We start from the raw sequence: 19,544 nt of genomic DNA on the forward strand, positions 1-19,544 counted from the left end.
TTTCTTAAAAGAATGGGATGATTGTGTTCAACTTTTCTGGTGCATTCAACAGGAATTTTGGTTCCAAAACCTAGTGGAAGAAGAACACTATTTTCTGACAAACGTGTGGCTATTCAAAAATGTGCATTCTAGGGAAGGGAGAGAAATATACTGTAAATAACATGGATGCTGATATCAGACGGACTTGAGTGACTGCCCCAGCTCCACCACCTACTTGGTGTATGACCTTCGGCAAGTCACCGAATCTTTTGAGCCTGAGTTTCTTCATCTGGGAAATGGGAATTTAGTCCCCTCCCTTGCACTGTTTACCCCAGATTCAGCAAAGCGCAATGTTTACATTATTACTCAAGTCAATTAATGTGCAAACCTGCTGGGATCAAGAGGAAAACGTGTATTAATTTACAAAATAGTCACAAGTAACATCAACAAGTGGGAGGCAATAACTGTTTTAGGAACTGTATGTATCTTTGAGCATTTATTTCATCTTCGTGAAATTAAGCTTATTATTTCTATGTATTTTTCTACATAGAACTTCTACAGAAAATTCATCACTTATTCTTTAATTTTCTCAAAATAACATACAGACATGATCTTAAAAGTTAAATAGTAACACTAGCCTTTAATGAAATCAGAAGTCATTTCATTCCAAATTCTCTGTCTCACACACACACCCTACCGGTACACTTCTGCTCTGGCTCCCTGAGACAACTTTCATCTTTTCTGTTTCTCTGGAACTTACCATGATATTCCTAAATCATAGCCTTATACTGATTGTAGCATATCGCAAAAAGTGCCCACAAGTGAGAACTTGTAGTTTCAGCGCTCTCGTGTAAAGACGTTAGAGATCGTCACCCCCGTCTTGTAACAAGAAGACGCCGGAAAAACTGAATCAACGTGGGTTGGTTTCTTTGTTTTTGAACTCATTGGTTGGAGAACTGAGGTTGCAGGGCAAACCACCACCCGAAAGGCAGATGCAGCGAGTCACAACCAAGATCTGCTTACCTGGCACAGATGCTTCTCGAACCATAAACACAGAACACCTAAAGGGTAAATTTGCTAAATTGCTTACAGCTGAGCGTGGACTGGTACGCGCGTAAGGGGGCCTCCACGTGTTCGTGGGCTTTACCTCCAGGGAAAATGTTCCCTGGCCCAGGCAGTGCGGAGCGACGGCGTAAACCCCGGGGTCAGAAGCAGCTGCGTGGAAACTCTGCACCCCACCCCTGCCGCAGAAGCTGTGCAGCGCCGGGCGGGTGCGTGCGGGGTGGATCCGTGACGATGCTCTCGGCGCCCAGGAGGAGCGTGAAGCGCGAGGCCAGGACGAGGAAGTGTCGGTGCTGCTGCTTCCTGCACAGCCTGCAGCTGCGATCCGGAACTCACAGGTGTGCAGGGGCCCCGGCTCAAATTGAACCGCGCCGCAGTGGCAGCCCCCGGTGTAGCGCACGGGGCCTGGGTGCTCGAGGGTGTCCAGCAGGAACGTAGCGCTCCCCTCGCAGCTGAGGCTCCGCGGCTTCCTGAACGTCTCCCAGCGCTCCCGCTGCGCGCCCAGGTCCATCTCCTTGGGGGACAGGGCGGTGCCTATAGCTGTGGCTCTTTGGAGTCGTCTTCCTTGGCCTGCTGGTTTTCTTTCAGTAGTGCTCTCTGCCGCCGCCAGGCTTCTGACCCCGGCATGGACAAGGGGGCGGCCCTGCGCACCTGGCGCTGTGACCCAAGTGGCTGCGCTGGAGGGGGCGGTGAGGGTGAGGCTGAGGGTGGGGATGGGAGTCGGGGGGCAGGGAGCAAGGGGAGCAGGGATCCCTGGGCCGCTCTCCACTGTGCGGTTGGGCGGCAGTTCTCTTCCTCACACTGCCTCAGTGTATGGCATCCTCGGCCATAAACGCAAATCTGGCTAAATCTTCACCCTGCAGTGCAGATTGGGTGGGGGCGGGGGGGGGGGGCTGCTCAGGTTCTAAGAATTTACCGGGCCACCCTTTTGTCTGCACTACCAAGACTGGCCACTTGTTGAAAGTGAGGCCAAGAGACGCCCCCCCAACCCCACCCCCACCCCCAACCCCCGATCCTAAAATAGCTGTACTGGCATAAAATATTGGCGAACTGTATCTGTAGCCCTTTCTCCTAAGAGATCTTTTTACGTCGTCCGTCGACACCTGGACATTGCCTGTATCCATGCTCATTCTGTTACATACCTGCCCTGCGACCATGGAAGTGGTCCTGGAGTTCTCTCGGTCCCAGTAATCTCATATGAGAAAAGGAGAATAATATGCCATATTCCGAGTGTAGTGGGGAGTAAATTCAAAGACATGTTTGAAGTATTTAATACAGCAGAAAGGAATGGGGTTTGTTATATTATTGCTAAATTCATTTTCCAATAATTTCCTAAGTTTCTAAAATTTTCATTGGATTTATTTTTCGTTTTCTTCTATGCCAAGACTCAGGAAGTGTTCTGCATGCTGGACGGGTAAAAGCCAACTTAACTTGATTCTTTCCCTCAGGTATCTCACAGTCTAGTGTAGCAGGCAGACAGACAAACGGACAAACTACATGAAAGGGCTTAACGTGGAGAATTAGCAGTCTTTTAGGGGTATCATGAGAATGCAAAGGAGAGACACAAAGGAAGAAGCTGCAGACTGGGATGGACTGGGGGATGAGTGGCCAAAGAAGAAACAGGATACCTGAGAGAGCCGTCTCCTTGTGTGTGTGAAGGAGCTCATCTGTACTCGACAATTCCGCTAGCCTGTGGGTTCACATCCTTGATTCTGTCAGTGTAACCCTGAACGACATCTATGCCATTCACCTAGAAAGTTAACAGCAAGAGCAGGGGACTCGAGGAACACGGACGAAGGCCACTTGGAAGTATTACTAAGCTTATTTTTCAAATGAGGGAACTGAGGCACAGAGAGGGTCAGAACTTCCCATGGTCACACTGGGAGTTAGTAATAAAGCTGATGCGAACCAGGCAGCCTGAGCCCAGAGTGTGCCCAGTGAGTCACTTCACTGCGTGGAGGAGGACACAGGAGCTTGGCTGGGCCCCTCAGCTATGAAGGTGGCAGCGGAGATTCGAGCCCAAGTCTGTGTGACTTCAAAGCCCCCTACTCTAAACGCCCCTGTTCTTCTGCCTCACTTATGCTCAGTTAAATGGTAGCTGCTTTTCCCACTCTACTTCATTGACACTGTACAGCGCAAAGTTGTTTATTAAACACCTCCTGTACAATGGGGCTAGAGAGAATTATTAGAGACAGGGAGTGGGAGGGGAGTGGGAGGGGAGTGGGAGGGAGGGAGGGAGGGAGCAACACGGAAGCAACTGTTATTCCAACAAACACTACTATCACTGAGGTCAGTAGCCACCAGGTGTCCTCCAGACAGGTGGGGCAGGCAGAACTGCTATACTACTCTCAAGGCCTTTAGAGGAGAAGCAGCTGAATCCTGCCCCCCTTTCTAAGATCAGTTTCTCTCCAGATGAGTGTCTGGGTTTTCACACGCTTGATAACTTCACAACGTTCACTGAAGGCTGAGTTAGGCCTCATGGTCAAGAAAGAAATTGGGATTCTGTGATAGTTTCCTACAGCAGCTGTTGTGCAATAAGAATAGGTTCCTATTGTGATAACAAATTATCGCAATCTTAATGTCTTGAAACAACACAAATTTATTATTTGAGAGTTCTAGAGGTCAGAAGTCTAAATGAGTCCACAGGGCTGCGTCCCCTTTGGAGGCTCTAGGCGAGAATCTGTTTCTTGCCTTTTGCAGCTTCTAAAGGCTGCCTACCCCTTCCTCCATCTTCAAAGCCCAGTAGCATAGCATCTTTTCTCTTTCTCTCTCTCTCTCTCTCATCTCTCGCTCTCTTGCTCTCCCGCTCTCTCTCTCATTGTCTCAGCCAGACTGAGATCAGACCTCTCCCTGCCAAGCCTTCCCACAGCCAAACCCTGACCCATGGGGACAGATGTGGCCTACGGAACAGGGGAAGTTTACCCCAGTGAGATAAATAAGCCGGACAGTCTAGGTCGTACCTGAAGGTGGGCTATTCTGATCCAGATCCTTACAAATCCTGCCCCACCAAGAGGCAGAGTACAAAAGAGAAATACTGAAGGCAGACTATCCCTTGTGTGTGGGGAGTCTTGCTAACTCCTTCCTGGGGGGCCCCCCTTTGCTTTTCTTCCTCTTATTCCCCTTTCACGTCTAAGCTAGGATGTCATTTCCTCTAGGAAAACTTCCATGGCTCCCCACCTGAATCTTGGATTGCTGCCCCACCTATTGTTCTCATAGTACCCTCTGTTTCCTCTGTCATATTCCTAATATCTGTTACTTATATTTTTAAATGTAATTTTAAATTATGACATAGTTTTATTTTCAGAATACTTATTTAACTATATATTTATGAGTTATCTGGTTTTTTTTGGTAGGCGGTTAACTTGGCTGAAGTCAAACTGAAAATTCCATCTCCCATGTGGTGTAGTCACTGCTCGAATAGCAGTTCAGGCTTTTTGGCCCTTCTTTTTTGTTTCATTTTTATTTATTTATTTTTGAAAAATACAAATTATGTATATTTAATGTGTACAACGTAAACTTTAGACATATGTATACATTGTGAAAAGATTACCACAATCAAACCAATTAACATATGTCACCTCCCATAGTTACCTTTTTTTGCGTGTGTCTGCTGAAAACGCCTGAGTTCTACTCTCTTAGCAAGTTTCACGTATACAATACATTATTATTACCTATAATCTCCATACTGTACATTAGATCACCAGAACTTATTCATCTTATAACTGAAAGGATGCACCCTTTGATCAATATATTCCCTTTCCCTTTCCCACCTACCACCCAGCCTCTGGTAATGACTATTCAACTTTTTGTTTAGATTCCACATGTAAGTGAAATCATAGGATATTTGTCTTTCTGTGTCTGACTTATTTCACTTAGCGTAATGTCCTCCAGCTTCATCTATGCTGTCACAAATGGCAGGATTTCTTTCTTTTTTAAGACTGAATAATATTCCAGTGTGTGTGTGTGTGTCTCACATTTTTTTATCCATTCACCTGTCAATGGACACTTAGGTTGTTTCCACACCTTGGCTATTGTGAATAAGGCTGCAGTGGACATCAGGGTGCAGATATCTCTTCGAGATAGTGATTTTATTTCCTTTGAATTTATACCCAGAAGTGGGATTGCTGGATCATATAGTAGTTATATTTTTCACTTTTTGAGGAAACTCCATACTGATTTTCATAGTGGCTGAACCAATTTACAATCCCACCAATCGTCCACAAGGGTTCACTTTTCTCCACATCCTTGCCAACACTTGTTATTGCTTGAGTTTTTGATAATAGCCATCCTAACAGGTGTGAAGTGATATCTCATTGTGGTTTTGATTTGCATTTCTCTGAAGATTAGTGATGTTGAGCACCTTTTAATGTACCCGTCGGCTATTTGTATGTCCTCTTTGGAAAAATGTATATTCAGGTCCTTTGCCCATTTTTAGTTGGCTTATTTGTTTTTTTGGCGATGGAGTTATATGAGTTCCTTATATATTTTGGATATTAATGCCTTATCAGATATGGTTTGAAAATATTTTCTTCCATTCTGTAAGTTGCCTTTTCATTTTTATTTTTATTTTTTGGTTTGATTGTTTCCTTTGCTGTGCAGAAACGTTTTAGTTCGATGTAGTCCAACCTGCTTATTCTTGCTTTGGTTGCCTGTGCTTTTGGTGCCAAATCCAAAAAATCATTGCCAAGACCAATGTCAAGGAGCTTACCCCCTATGTTTTCTTCCAGGAATTTTAGGGTTTCGGGTCTTACATCTAAGACTTTAATCCATTTTGAGTTGATTTTTGTGTATGGGGTAAGGTAAGGGTCCAATTTCATTCTTTTGTCTGTGGATGTCCAGTTTTCTCAGCACCATTTGTTGAAGAGACTATCCTTTCCCCATTGGGCATTTTTGGTTCCCCTGTCAAACATTCGTTGACCCTATATGCGTGCATTTGCTTTGGGGCTCTTTATTCTGCCCCATTGGTCTGTGTGTCTGTTTTTATGCCAGTGCCACATGGTTTCGATGCCTCAGGCTTTGTTATTCTTGCTCAAGATTGCCTTAGCTACTTGGGGGCTTCTGTGGTTCCACACAAATTGTAGGATTATTCTTTTCTATGTCTGTGAAATGTGCCATTGGAATTTTGAAAGGGGTTGCATTGGATCTGTAGGTTGCTTTGGGTAGAATGGACACTGTGGCAACATTAATTCTTCCAATCCATGAGCACGGAATATGTTTCCATTTATTTGTGTCTTCTTCAGTTTGTCTCATGGATGTTTTATAGTTCTCAGTGTACAGATCTTTAACCTCCTGGTTACATTTATTCCTAAGTATTTTATTCTTTTTGATGCTCCTGTAAATGGGATTGTTTCCTTAAGGGCTTTTTGTATAGCTCATTGGTAGTATATAGAAATTCAACTGATGTTTCGTATATTGATTTTGTAGCCCGCAACTTTGCTGAATTCATTTATTAGTCTCAACAGTTGTTTGGGAGAATCTTCAGGGATTTCTAGATATAAGGTTGTGTCACCTGCAAACAGAGACAGTTTTACTTCTTCCTTTATGGTTTGGATGGCTTTTATTTCTTTTTCTTGCCTAACTGCTCTGGCTAGGACTTCTAGTACTATGTTGAACAGAAGTGGTGAGAGTGGGCACCCTTGTCTTATTCCTAATCTTACAGGAAAAGCTTTCAGCTTTTCCCCATTGAGTGTGATGTTAGCTGTCATATATGCTTTTATTTTGTTGAGATGCATTCCTTCTGTACCTAATTTCTTGAAAGTTTTTATCATGAAAGGATGTTGAATTGCGTCAAATGCTTTTTCTGCATCTATTGAGAGGATCGTGTGATTTTTACCCTTCATACTGATAATGTGGTGTATCACATTTATTGATTTGCATATGTGGAAGCACCGTTGTATCCCAGGGGTAAGGTCAACTTGACCATGTTATGTATTGCTTTTAATGTGCTGTTGAATTTAGTTTCCTAGTATTTTATTGAATATTTTTGCATCTAGGCTCATCAGGGATATTGTCTTATAATTTTCTTTTCTTGTAGTGTCCTTGTCTGGCTTTGTTATCAGGGTAATGCTAGCCTTGTAAAATGAGTTTGGAAATTTTCCCTCCTCCTCTTCAAGTTTTTGGAAGAGTTTTATAAGGATTGGTATTAATTCTTCCTTAAATGTTTACTAGAATTCACCAGTGAAGCCATCTGGTCCTGGGTCCTTCTTTGTTGGGCGATTGTTGATTGCCGATTCAATCTCGTTACTGGTTATTGGTCTGCTCAAATTTTCTATTCCTTCATTTTGGTGTTGATAGTTTGTGTGTTTCTAGGAACTTGTCCATTTGTTCTAGGTCATCCCATGTGTTGGCATAAAGTTGTTCACAGTAGTCTCTTATGACCGTTTATATTTTTGTGGTATCGGTTTTAATGTATCATTTTTTATTTCTGATTTTATTTATTTGAGTCTTCTATCTTTTTTTGTTTTTTGAGTCTACCCAAAGGTTTGTCAACGTTGTTTACCTTTCAAACAAATACCTCATAATTTCATTGATCTCTTCCATTGTTTTCCTAGTCTTTATTTCATTTATTTCTGCTCTGATCTTTGTTATTTCTTTCATGTTGTTGACTGACTTTGGGCTTAGTTTGTTCTTTGTTTCCACGTTCCTTGAGGGGTAAAGTCAGGTAGTTTATTTGAGGTCTTTCATTTTCCCTTAATGTAGGCATCTATTGCTATAAACTTCCCTCTTAGAACTGCTTTTACTGCATGCTGTAAGTGTTGGTACGCTGTGTTTCCATTTTTTTCTTTTTCAAGATATTTTTTGATTTCCCTTTTGATTTCTTCTTTGACCCATTGGTTGTTCAGGAGTATGTTGTTTAATTTTCACCTATTTGTGAAATTTCCTGTTTTCCTCTTGTTTTTGACTTCCAGTTTTGTACCATTATGGTCAGAAATGATACTTGGTATGCTTTCAATCCTTTTAAGTTTTCTAAGACTTTTTGGCCAGCCCTGGTGGTCTAGTGGTTCAGAGTGAATGCTCTCACTGCCCTGGCTCAGGTTTGTTTCCCAGTCAGAGAACCATAGCACCCGTCTGTTGGTTGTCATACTGTGGCAGCTGTGTGTTGCTGTGATGCTGAAAGCTATGCCACCAGAATTTCAAATACTAGCAGGGTCACCCATGGTGGACAGTTTTCAGTAGAGCTTCCAGACTAAGACAAACTAGGAAGAAGGACCTGGCCACCCACTTTTGAAAAACTTGGCTTGGAAAGCTCTGTTAATTAGCAACAGAACATTGTCTGATATAGTGCCGGGAGGTGAGAGGATGGCACAAAAATACTGGTCAGGCTTCCACTCTGTTGTACACAGGACTGCTAGGGGTTGGAATTGACTTGACGGTGACAACAATAAAAGACTTCTTTTGTGGCCTAACATATAATCTATCCTGGAAAGTGTTCTGTGAATGCTTGAGAAGAATGTGTATTCTGCTGCTGTTAAATGGAATGTTCCGTATGTGTCTGTCATGTCCATTTGGTCTAAAGAGTAGTTGAGGTCCAGTGATTCCCCATTGATTTTCTGGATGATCTATCCACTGTGGAAAGTGGGATAATGTGGTCCCCTTCTATTATTGTATTGCTTTCTATTTCTCCCTTCAGCTAACATTTGCTTTGTATATTTAGAAGCTTGGATGCTGGGGCATATATATTCGCTACTGTTATTTCCTCTTATGAATTGATCGCTTTATCATTTTATAATAACCATATGTGTTATACGGTTTTTGATGTAAAGTGTATTTTGTCTGATATAACTGTAGGCACCCCTGGTCTCTTTAGGTTTCCATTTGCGTGGAATATCTTTTTCCATCCCTTCGCTTTCAGATACGTGTGTTCTTAAAGGTGAAGTGAGTCTCTTGCAGGCAGCATGTAGCTGGGTCTTGTTTTTCCATTCAATCAGCCACTCTATGTCTTTTGATTGGAAAACTCAATCCATTTACTTTTAAAGTAATTATTGATAGATAGGGACTTACTATTGCTATTTTGTTCATTGTTTCCTGGATGTTTTATAGATCCTTTCTTCCTCTCCTATTCACTTGTTCTCTTCTTTTGTGATTTTGATTTGATGATTTTCTATAGTGGTATGCTTTTATCCCTCTCTCTTTCTCTTTTGTGACTCTACTGTAGACTTTTTCTTTGTGGTGACCACGGAGCTCACATAAAATATCTTATAGTTATAACAGTCTATGTTAAACTGATAACAACTTAACTTTACATATAAAAGCTCAACACTTTTACCACCCCCCCCAAATATAATGTTTTTGTTATCACAATTTACATCTTTTTGTATTGCGTATCCATTAACAAATTATGTCGCTGAGGTATTTTTAATTCTTTTGTATTTTAACCTTTATGCTAGAGTTATGTGATTTACACAGCACCATTACAATATTAGTGTATTCTGAGTCTTACTCTATATTTTCATATGTTTTCATCTTACTAGTTAGCATCCTTTCTTTCAGCTTGGACAACTCCGTTTATCATTTCTTGTAAGGTAGGTAGCGTTGATGAACTCTTTCAGCTTTTGTTTGTCTGGGAACTTTTGTCTCTCTCTCTCTCCTTCAGTTCTGAAGGTTAGCTTTGCTGGGTAAAGTATTCTTGGTTGGCAGCTTTTTTCTTTTAACACTTTTAATATATAATCCCACTCTGTCCAGGCCTGCAAGGTTTCTGCTAAGAAATCTGCTGATAGTCTGATGGAGATTCCCTTGTTTATGATGAGCTTCTTTTCTCTTGCTGCTTTCAGGTTTCTCTCTTTGTCTTTGATTTTTGACAGTGTTATTATAACATGTCTTGGTGAAGTCTTCCTTGCGTTGAACATGGTTGGGGACCTTTGAGCTTCACGTGCGTGGATGTCCATTTCTTTCCCCAGATTTTGGAAGTTTTCAGCCATTATTTCTTTAAAAAGGCTTCCTGCTCCCTTCTCCCTCTCTTCCCTTTTTTGGATTCCGATCATGCGAATATTGTTTTGTTTGATGGTGTCACATAAGCCCCACAGCTTTCTTCATTTCTGCTCATTTTTCTTTTTGTTCTTCTCACTGGATAATTGTAAATGACTTGCCTTTGTGCTTACTAGTTTTTTCTTTCGCTTGATGGTGTCTGCTGTTGAAACTCTTTATTGCATTTCTTAGTTCATTCATTGTATTTTTCAGCTCCAAGATTTCTGTTTGTTGCTTCTTTATGTTTTCTATCTCTTTCTTGAACGTCTCATTTTGTTCTTGTATTGGTTTCCTGGTTTGGTTAAATTGTTCTCTCTCTTCTCTTGTAGCTCTCTGGGCTTCTTTAGAACAATTATTTTGAATTTTTTTTCAGGCAGTTCACGGGTCTCCATTTCTTTGGGGTCAGTTACTAGAAGTTTATTGTTTTCCTTTGATGGTATCATGTTGCCCTGATTCTTCATGATCCCTGTAGCCTCGCCTAGGTGTCTGTGCATTTGAGGACACGTTCACCTCTTCCAGACTTTATGGACTGACTTCTGTAAGGAAATATCTCCATCTCTGGGTGGGGTCATGCTGGAGTATGTTGTAATCCAAGGTCGTATGGTGTGGCACACCAGGTACAAGGCCATATGGCAGTTCTCATCCAGGGGTCATGGTGTCTTGTTAGCTCAGGCAGCTCGTGTTCAATTCAACACCTGCGTGATTCTTGGTGGCAGGTGCTGCAGGGGGCTTGTGGTGGCTGCAGGGGCTGTTGAGGTCCTTAGCAGCACCTCCAGTTTCAGCAGCGAGGGCTGGTGTCCAGTGACCAGGGCTGTGGCCAACTGTGGGCACAGGAGGAGCTGCAGAGGCCTGGACTGTCAGCATGCACTTTTTTGGCTGCAGGTCCTAGGCGAGGGCACACATACAGCAGTGGGGGCCGGTGACAGGGGTTGGGGGAAGGGGCATGCAGGTACACTGCTGCAGAGGCTAGCAGTGGGTACAAATGGCGATGCAGGTGAATGACGGGATCAGGGCCTAATCCCAGTGCACAAGCGCACGTCGGGGCCTGGGCTGTCGGCATGCCATCATGCATCTGCAGCGGTAACTGCTGGCACATGCATGGCAATGGTAGCTGGTGACAGGAGTCAGGACCAGCAGCCTGCGTGTGGACGGCTGTAGTAGCTGGTTGTGGGTGTGCATGGTGGTGCAGGCCAGTGACAGGAATTGGGGCCGGATTTGGGCCCACAAGCATCTGTGGGGCTTTGGTTGTTGGTATATACTCGTGAGGCTGCATGGGCAAGCTGTGGGCACATGCACAGCAGTGGAGACGAGTGACAGGAGTTGGGCTGGTGGCATGCAGGGGCTAGCTGCAGGCATGTGAGGCAGTGCAGGTCAGTGACAGGAGTCAGGGTCAGGTCTGGGCACACAAGTAGCAGCGGGGCCATGGGCTTTCAGCTTGCATTTATGCAGCTAGCCACTGGTGTGTGCCCAGCCATGAAAGCCAATGATGGAAGTCAGGGCCAGTGGCATGCAGGTGCACAGATGCAGGGGCTAGCTGTAGGCATGTGTGGCAGTGAAGGCTAATGACAGCAGTTGGGGCCAGATCCAGGTGCATGTGTAGCTTCAGGGGACTGGGCTGTTGGCATGCACTCGTGTGTCTGCAGAGGCTAGCCACTGGCACATGCATGGCGATGCAAGCCAGTGACAGGAGTCAGGGCTGGCTCCGGGCACCCGAGCAGCTGCAGAGGCCTGGGCTTTTGGCGTGCACTCATGCAGCTGCTGGGGCTAGCTATGGGCATGCACGCAGTGATGGGGGTTGGCCGTGGGGGCCTAAGCTGGTGCCATGCACACTTGTATCCGCAGAGGCTGGGGTTGGCAGAGATCCCAGGCTGGGACGTCTGTGATGGCATTGGCTGGGGTGGCTCTGATGTGTGGTGGGGAGCAGGTGGGGTCGAACTCAGACAGCTAGTGCCTGTGAACCTGAAAACCTGTGGGGCCCTTAGTGGCAAAATCTGCTGGGGGTCTGCAGTAGCTCTGCTGGCCATTGGTTTCCTCAGCGACAGAATTGCTGGGATCCTCTGCAGAGGAGTCTGCAATAGGGTCCTCAGTGATGAAAGCTGCAGGGGCCTGCTCACCGTATCCTCCAGGGATGTTGAGGTCCTCAGAGGCAAAGGCTATTGGGGTCCTCTGCAGAGCAGGCCCCTGAGAACCATGGGTGCTCCCACTACGTCGCTGATCCTTATAGCCCCTGCCCTTCTTCCTTGTTCCTAGCCATCTCTAGACGTCTGAGCTTTGCTGGTCTCTGTGTGGGATGAAACCAAATGTGAGTCCTTCATGCAGTGCCCTGAAAGGCGGGGGAAGCTGGCCACATACCCTGCTTTCCTTTTCCTGGTGAGGGCAAGTCTCTTGAGCCAGGGAGTTCCGTCTTGGCACTGAGCAATGCTGGCATGGGGGATGGCAAAATGATACTGTTTTTCCTATCTTTTCTGTGTGGCTATTCTCAGGTATTTTGTTCCACTGTGTTGCTGAAGCTTCTTAAGTGTACCCCTGAGCTCTCCCAAAGTTATTTTTATTTGTGGATAGCTGTCTAATTGTTGTTCTTTGCAGGAGGATGGAGGCTGGGGTCACCCACTCTGGCATCTTGGTGATGTCACTCAATTCCGTTTCTTTAAGCCTTAGCTAGCCAGCTTGGAGTCTGCCCTCGTATTTGGAGTTCAGAGGTCAGCCAAGAATTTTGCAAATATTATGTGAAGAACTTGGCTTCCTCCTCTCTGGCTATTTCTATAGCAGCATTTACCCGCCTCACTTTCTATCTGCTATGGTTTCCCCCCAACATTGTATTCTAGTTTTTCAAGCAATTAAAACTACGTATTTTCCGTTTGAGATTTTAGTCACCCTGGAGATAAAGACTGGAACCTGCTCTCAGACTAAAATCCATCAAAAATGGTAAACTCACTCTTCTTAAAAATGTCACTCTCAGAAAGCAAAAATAAAATGAGGCATTACAAAAGGAAAAATTGGTTTATACAATCAACGAATGGACAAATGGACTGAAGAATGATTAAAAGGAGAGTCTCTTTTTTAAAAAAATGTCACTCTCCTCTAATTTCTGACTACTTATGTTCACTCATTGTGCCTTCAGGTAAGCGCGTGCCTCTGTGTGGGTGAATATATATAATTGTTACCTGTGGGAGGGTAGGTCTGATATGAAAATTTCAGCCTAGTATGGCTGAACTTGGTGAATTAATTTTTTTAATTTCCTAAATTTAACAACAAAATAATGCCACATTAAGTACAGAAGAAAAGTATTAGCAACAACCTGAAAAAATTCTTGCTAGTTCTAATCAGAAGAAAGCTGGAGTAGTAATATTAATTTCAGACAAAGGAGACTTCAAAGCAAGGAACATTACTGAGGATAAACAGGAGCATTACATAATGACAGAGGGGTCCATAGTCCAAGAAGACACAATAATCCTTAATGTATATGTGTTTAACAATAGAGTATCAAAATATGGAGCCAAAAGCTGATAGAATGGCAAGGAGAAATAGACAAATCCACTATTACAGCTGGAGACCGCAACAACCCTCTATCAATAAACGATACATCCAGCCAGCCTGCAAAAAAATCAGTAAAGGTATAGGTGAACAGAACAGCACCATCAATCAAGTGGATCAAATTGATGTTTATAGCATACTGCGTCTGAGAACATTAGAAAACACATTTTCCTGAAACTCCCATGGAGCATCACTAAGATAGACCACATTCTGGCCCATAAGACACACTCTAACAAATTTAAAGGAATAGAATTCGTACAAAGCATGTTCTCAGACCACAATGGGATTAAACTAGAAATCAGTAGCAGAAAGCTGGAAATCCCAAACTATCCTGAGGTTAAACAAAAAGCTTCACTCCAAAATAACACATGAGTCAAGGAAGAAGTCTCTAGAGAAATTAAAAAGTATTATGAACTAAATAAGAATGAAACTACAACTTAGCAAAATTTTAGGATGCAGTCAAAGCAATGCTTGGATGGAAATTTATAGTATGGAATGCATATATGAGAAAAGAAGAGAGATCTACAGCCAATAATCTAAGCTTCCACCTTAGGAAACTAGAGAAAGAAGAACAAATTGAATCTATTGTAAGCAGAAGAAAAGAAATAATGAGAATTAGAGCGGAAATCAATAAAATTGAAAACAGAAAATTGACAGGGAAAAATCAATGACACCAAAACCTGGTTCATTGAAAAGATCAATAAAATTGATAAATCTCTGTCTAGGTTAACCAAAACAAAGAAAGATTACAAATTACTCATATCAGAAATGAAAGAGGGACTATCACTACTGACCCCATGGCCATTAAAAGAATAATAAAAAATGTTATGAACAACTCCATGTCCACAAATTTGAGAACTTTGATGAAGTGGACTAATTCCTTGAAAGACACAATCTACCAAAAATCATTCAAGGAGAAGTAGGTAATCTGAACAGGCCTTTATCTATTAAAAAAAATTGAATTAATAATTAATAACCTTCCAAAAGAGGAAGCACCAGGCTCAGATGCATTGACTGGTGGATTCTACCAAACATTCAAAGAAGCAGCAATGCCAGTTATCGCTACAATATCTTCTAGAAAATTGAAGCAGACAGAACACTTCCTAACTCATTCGATGAGGCCAGCAGTACCCTCATTACCAAAACCAGACAAGAGTATTACGAAAAAGGAAAATTACAGACCAATATCTCCCACATATATAGATGGGAAAATCCTCAAAAATTGTTAGCAAATCAAGTCCAACAATGTATAAAAAGAATTCTACACCACGATCAAGTGAGATTTATTCCTGGTACGCAAGTGTGGTTCAACATTTGAAAAATAATTAATCCATCACATCGATAGGCTAAAGAAAAAAGTCACATGATCATATCAATAGACAAAATCTAACGCCCATTCACGAAAAAAAGACCTCCTAGAAAAACAGGTATAGAGCGGAAGTTCTTCCACTTGATAAAGAACATCTACAAAAAAAGCTACAGCTAACATCACACTTAGGATGAGAAACTAGATGCTCTCCCTCTAACATTAGGAGCAAGACAAATATGTCCCCTATTACCACTCCTATTCAGCCTTGTGCTCAAATTCCTAGCTGATGCAATAGTACGAGAAAAGAAAAGGTATACAGTTAGTGAAGGAAGACATTAAAGTGTCTTTTTTTCACAGATGACATGATCGTCTATGCAGAAAGTCCTAAAGAATCAACCAAAAAAAAAAAAAAGAAAAATCTCCTGGAAGTAATAAGTGGTTACAGTACGGTTGAAGGTTACAAGGTTAAAAATAAGAAACCAACTACTTGTCTATATACCAGCAATGAACAACTGGAATTCAAAGTAAAAAACACAGTACCATTTACCTTTGCACCCCCCCCCCCAAATGAAATGCTTAGGTATAAGTCTAACAAAATATGTACAAAATCTGTATGTGGAAAACTACAAAACTCTGATGAAAGATATCAGAAAAAAACTAAATAGTTGGAGAGCGATTCCATGTTCATGGAAAGGAAGACTCAATATTGTCAAGAACGTGATCTATAGATTCAATGCAATCCCAAGCAAAATCCCAGCAAGTTATTTTGTTGATACCACCAAACTTATCCTAGAGTTTATATGGAAAGACCAAAGACCTAGCATAGCCAACACAATACTGAAGAAGAACGAACTTCAACACTTACTATAAAGCTACAATAATCAAGACAGTGTGGTATTGGTAAAATAGTTGACAAATAGATCAGTGGATTAGAATAGACACTAATATAGTCAGCTGATGTTTGAGCAAAAAGCAAAGACAATTTAATGAAGAAAGGATAACCTTTTCATCAAATGGTGCTGGAACAACTGGACATCCACCTGCCAAAAAAAAAAAAATGAATCTAGACACAGACCTTAAAACTTTCAAAAATTTAGTTCAAAATGGATCATAAACCTAAATGTAAAGAGCAAAACTATATGACTTCTAGAAGATAACATAGGAGAAAATCTAGGTGACCTTGGGGGTTTGGTGATAACTTTTTAGATTAAACATCAAAAAAACAGTTCATGAAAGAAAAACATGATGAGTTAGAATTCATTAAAATTAAAACTTAGGCTCTGTGAGAAACACTGCTAACTGAATTTTTTTTTTTTAAAAAAAGCCACAGACTGGGAGAAAATATTTACAAAACAAATATCTGATAAAGGATTAGTATCCAAAGTATACACAGAGCTAAAAATAAAACAAACAAGCAACCCAGTTAAAAAATGGGAAAGAGACTGCAACAGATAACTCACCAAAGAAGAAATACAGATGGCAGGTAAGCATATGGAAAAAATGCTCAGCATCAAGTGTCATTAGAGAATTGCAAATTAAAACAACAGTGAGATACTACTGCACATCTATTAGAATAGCTAAGATTCCAAACACTGACGATACCAGATACTGACAAGGACGTGGAGAATCGGGAACTGTCATTCATTGCTGTTGAGTATGCAAAATGATATGACCACTTTGGAAAAGATTGTCTGTCAGTTCTTTGAAAGCTACTGATTTTCGATCCACATCCTTATTTCTGTTGACGTTAAACTGAAACACCCTTAAAGTGTCACCTGGAGTTAAAAAGAGATATGGTATGTAAAATGTCTGGTAGAAATTTAGACAGTCGGTCAACGGGACATACACTTATTTACTGGATGCTATTAGAAAAGAGCAGACTGATACATCTTCAACTATATAACATTGTTCAGATAGATTTGTTAGGGCCTCATAACATCCAATTTCACAGAACCCTAAACATGTTATTCTGCTAGGAATAATTATTCTTTTCTGCCTAGATATTAGCTCAGAGTCAGATCACAGAATCCCCGATTTCAGGAGTTGATGTGATCAGCAACAATTAACTATTGACTAACCTTCTCTGAGTTGACTAAGTTCTCTCCGCCTCAGCTATATCCTGTGTAAACTGGGATTAAGAATAATGCCTACTTTGTAGAATTGTTGTCGTAATTTAAAAATAGAATGCATTTAAAGTGTTCAGCCTAATGTCAGGCCTATGGTGAGTTCTCAGTAATGGGAACACTCGTTATTATTATTAAATTTTATTGGTGACATGAAGGAGGATCATGATTTCTCTGGTTTGTCCCTTTCAATCTAGTTAATATTTTCTCATGCATCTAGGACATATGGTATGACACAAAATACTCTAGGAAAGGCATATGGAAGAATTGAAGGAGTCTCTGCTTTAAAAAGTTGATAGTCTAGTTAGCGCAAGAGATTTTTAAAAAGAGTGAAGAATGAGAGGGAAAATTGGGGAAACAATTCTTCTTTAAATAAGAATACTAGTTAATAAATGCAGCACACAATGTAAAAATTGATTTAGGCCAGGATAATCAATGAACGATAAAATCATTGCATGAAATATTATTAGAGAATAGGATATTGAAGTTATTAACCCACAGATTACTTACTAACTACTAGGGGAAAATATTCCTTTAACTGGAAAGAGTAGGTGGTCAACATTTTAGTCAAGATTGGGGTAAACTGACATTATATGCCTTTTGATGTAAAATATTAAATATATAGTCCCACTCATGTAGTATTCTTGCCAAAATTGTTTAACCAGAATACAATCATGAGGAAACAGACAAATACAGATTGTGGAACATTATGAAAGGAAACTGGGTAGAGTGTTCAAAAGTTCAATGTCGTGGAAAACAAAACAAAACAGGAAGGTTGAGGGATTTGTTCTAGATCTTTAATAAAGGAGAAAAGAGAGGCATACAGCCAGCAGATTGAATAATTGAATCTATTGTATTGGGGGAAGAGAAGGGTCTATGAAAGACATTTGGGGAACATTTGAGAAAATTAAAAATATACTTACTTACATAGTATCATTGAATTAACGTTAATATTTTGGTTTGCTAACGGTAATGAGGTTATATAGGAAAATGTCCTTATTTTTAAGAATTGAATGCTGAAATGTTTAAGAGTCAAGTGTCATAATATCTGAATTTTTCTTTCAAATGGTAGAGCATAAAGTTTAAATAGATAATTTATAGATAGCTAGACATATAAAAATAGACAAGATAGAGCATGTGCGTGCAAAAACGGAAAAATGTTAGCATTTGTCTTTGGGTACTCATTTTAGTCTTTCAGTTCTTTCAAATTTTCTATCGATTGGAGGTAGATATTTGGTTCAGTTGTTAGCAGCAGCTATAATCTAGGAAACATAGAAACCAATTATCTACCAGTTTTCTTAATATTGTATCGGGGCTAGTGAATTGTTATTAACAGCCTCGTAGCTACAACACACGTCAAGGCAGCAAACAAAGAACATATGAAAAAAAAGCCTCACGTATGTTCCATGCAACCTGGACAAATGCAAATATTAATGTTCTCTTCAAAAGAAGAATCATTTGTAATTTAATAGTGGAAATATGTGTTTCTAAATAAATAGGCACATTATTTTCCTTTGGGAGGAGGCATCATCTCAAGAAAACAATTAAATATAAAACTCTTGAACGCAATTTCTACACAGTTATCCCCTAACTGATGTGTGTATGTTCCTAGGAGTCTCAGAATCACAACTAGGGTATTTTTGTACGTTCACTGTCTATCTAGTGCTTGGTCAAATCATGCGTTAGGAAATTACGCGCTTCCTCATCTAGGTGTTCACTGATATACTCAGACCACACACATTACTTGCAGCCACACTGGGGAGGCAAACGCAACTACCAGTCCTCCACTAGTTGGTTGAAGGCCAGATCTACAGCCTCAAGTTTCCTTCATTAATTCATGCAGGTGCTGAAGACAGAGTGAAGACTTCAGTGGAGAGCAGTGATTCCAGATGGCAGGTTAAAAGTCAAAGCTTCAGTTTGCCAGGTGGATTCCCCTGAATTTATAGTTCCCCACAATTTGCAACATTAACCTCTAGGTCAGGAGTTCGCAAGGCCATTTCATGGGATTAGAGAGGTCAAAATTATTTTTATAGTAATAGTAAAAGTTAGCTGCCTCTTCCACTCTTATTCACTCTCTAGTGCACAGCAGAGTCTTCCAGAGATGACATGACCTGTGATGACTTCATCACTCTGACATTTAATGGAATGCGTGTCTGTATATTGTTGTGTTTGAAAAATTTATTGGTTTTAATTTCTAATATGATAAACATCAATTGATAGGAGTCACATAAACAAAATCACTTTCATGTCCTCAAAATATTTTATGCGCATTCCATCCAAAAACCACAGAATACACATTCTTTTCAAATGCCCATGGAACATCCTCCAGGATTGATCACACATTAGGCCACCAAACAAGTCTCAATACATTTAAGAAGGTCGAAATAATACCATGCATCTTTTCTGACCACAAAGGTATGAAACCAGAAATCAACTACAGGAAGAAAACCAGAAAAGCCACAAATATGTGGAGATTAAACAAAATGCTACTGAACAACGATTGGGTCAAGAAAGAAATCAAAGGAGAAATCAAAAAATTCCTGGAGACAAACGAAAATGAAAATACGACATGC

General features: G+C 41.1%; 1 protein-coding gene across 1 annotated transcript; it reads right to left on the bottom strand.

The window, feature by feature from the left end:
* Window positions 1–494: 494 nt before the first annotated feature.
* LOC139042741 (centromere protein V-like protein 1) lies at window positions 495–1,928 on the bottom strand. Its single transcript, XM_070502783.1, has one exon. The coding sequence runs from the start codon at window positions 1,550–1,552 to the stop codon at window positions 890–892; it is 663 nt and encodes a 220-aa protein (XP_070358884.1). The 5' UTR covers window positions 1,553–1,928; the 3' UTR covers window positions 495–889.
* Between the last annotated feature and the right edge of the window lie 17,616 nt (window positions 1,929–19,544).

This window comes from Equus asinus, chromosome X (assembly GCF_041296235.1).
Source record: "Equus asinus isolate D_3611 breed Donkey chromosome X, EquAss-T2T_v2, whole genome shotgun sequence".
In the NCBI taxonomy this organism is placed as follows: Eukaryota; Metazoa; Chordata; class Mammalia; order Perissodactyla; family Equidae; genus Equus; species Equus asinus.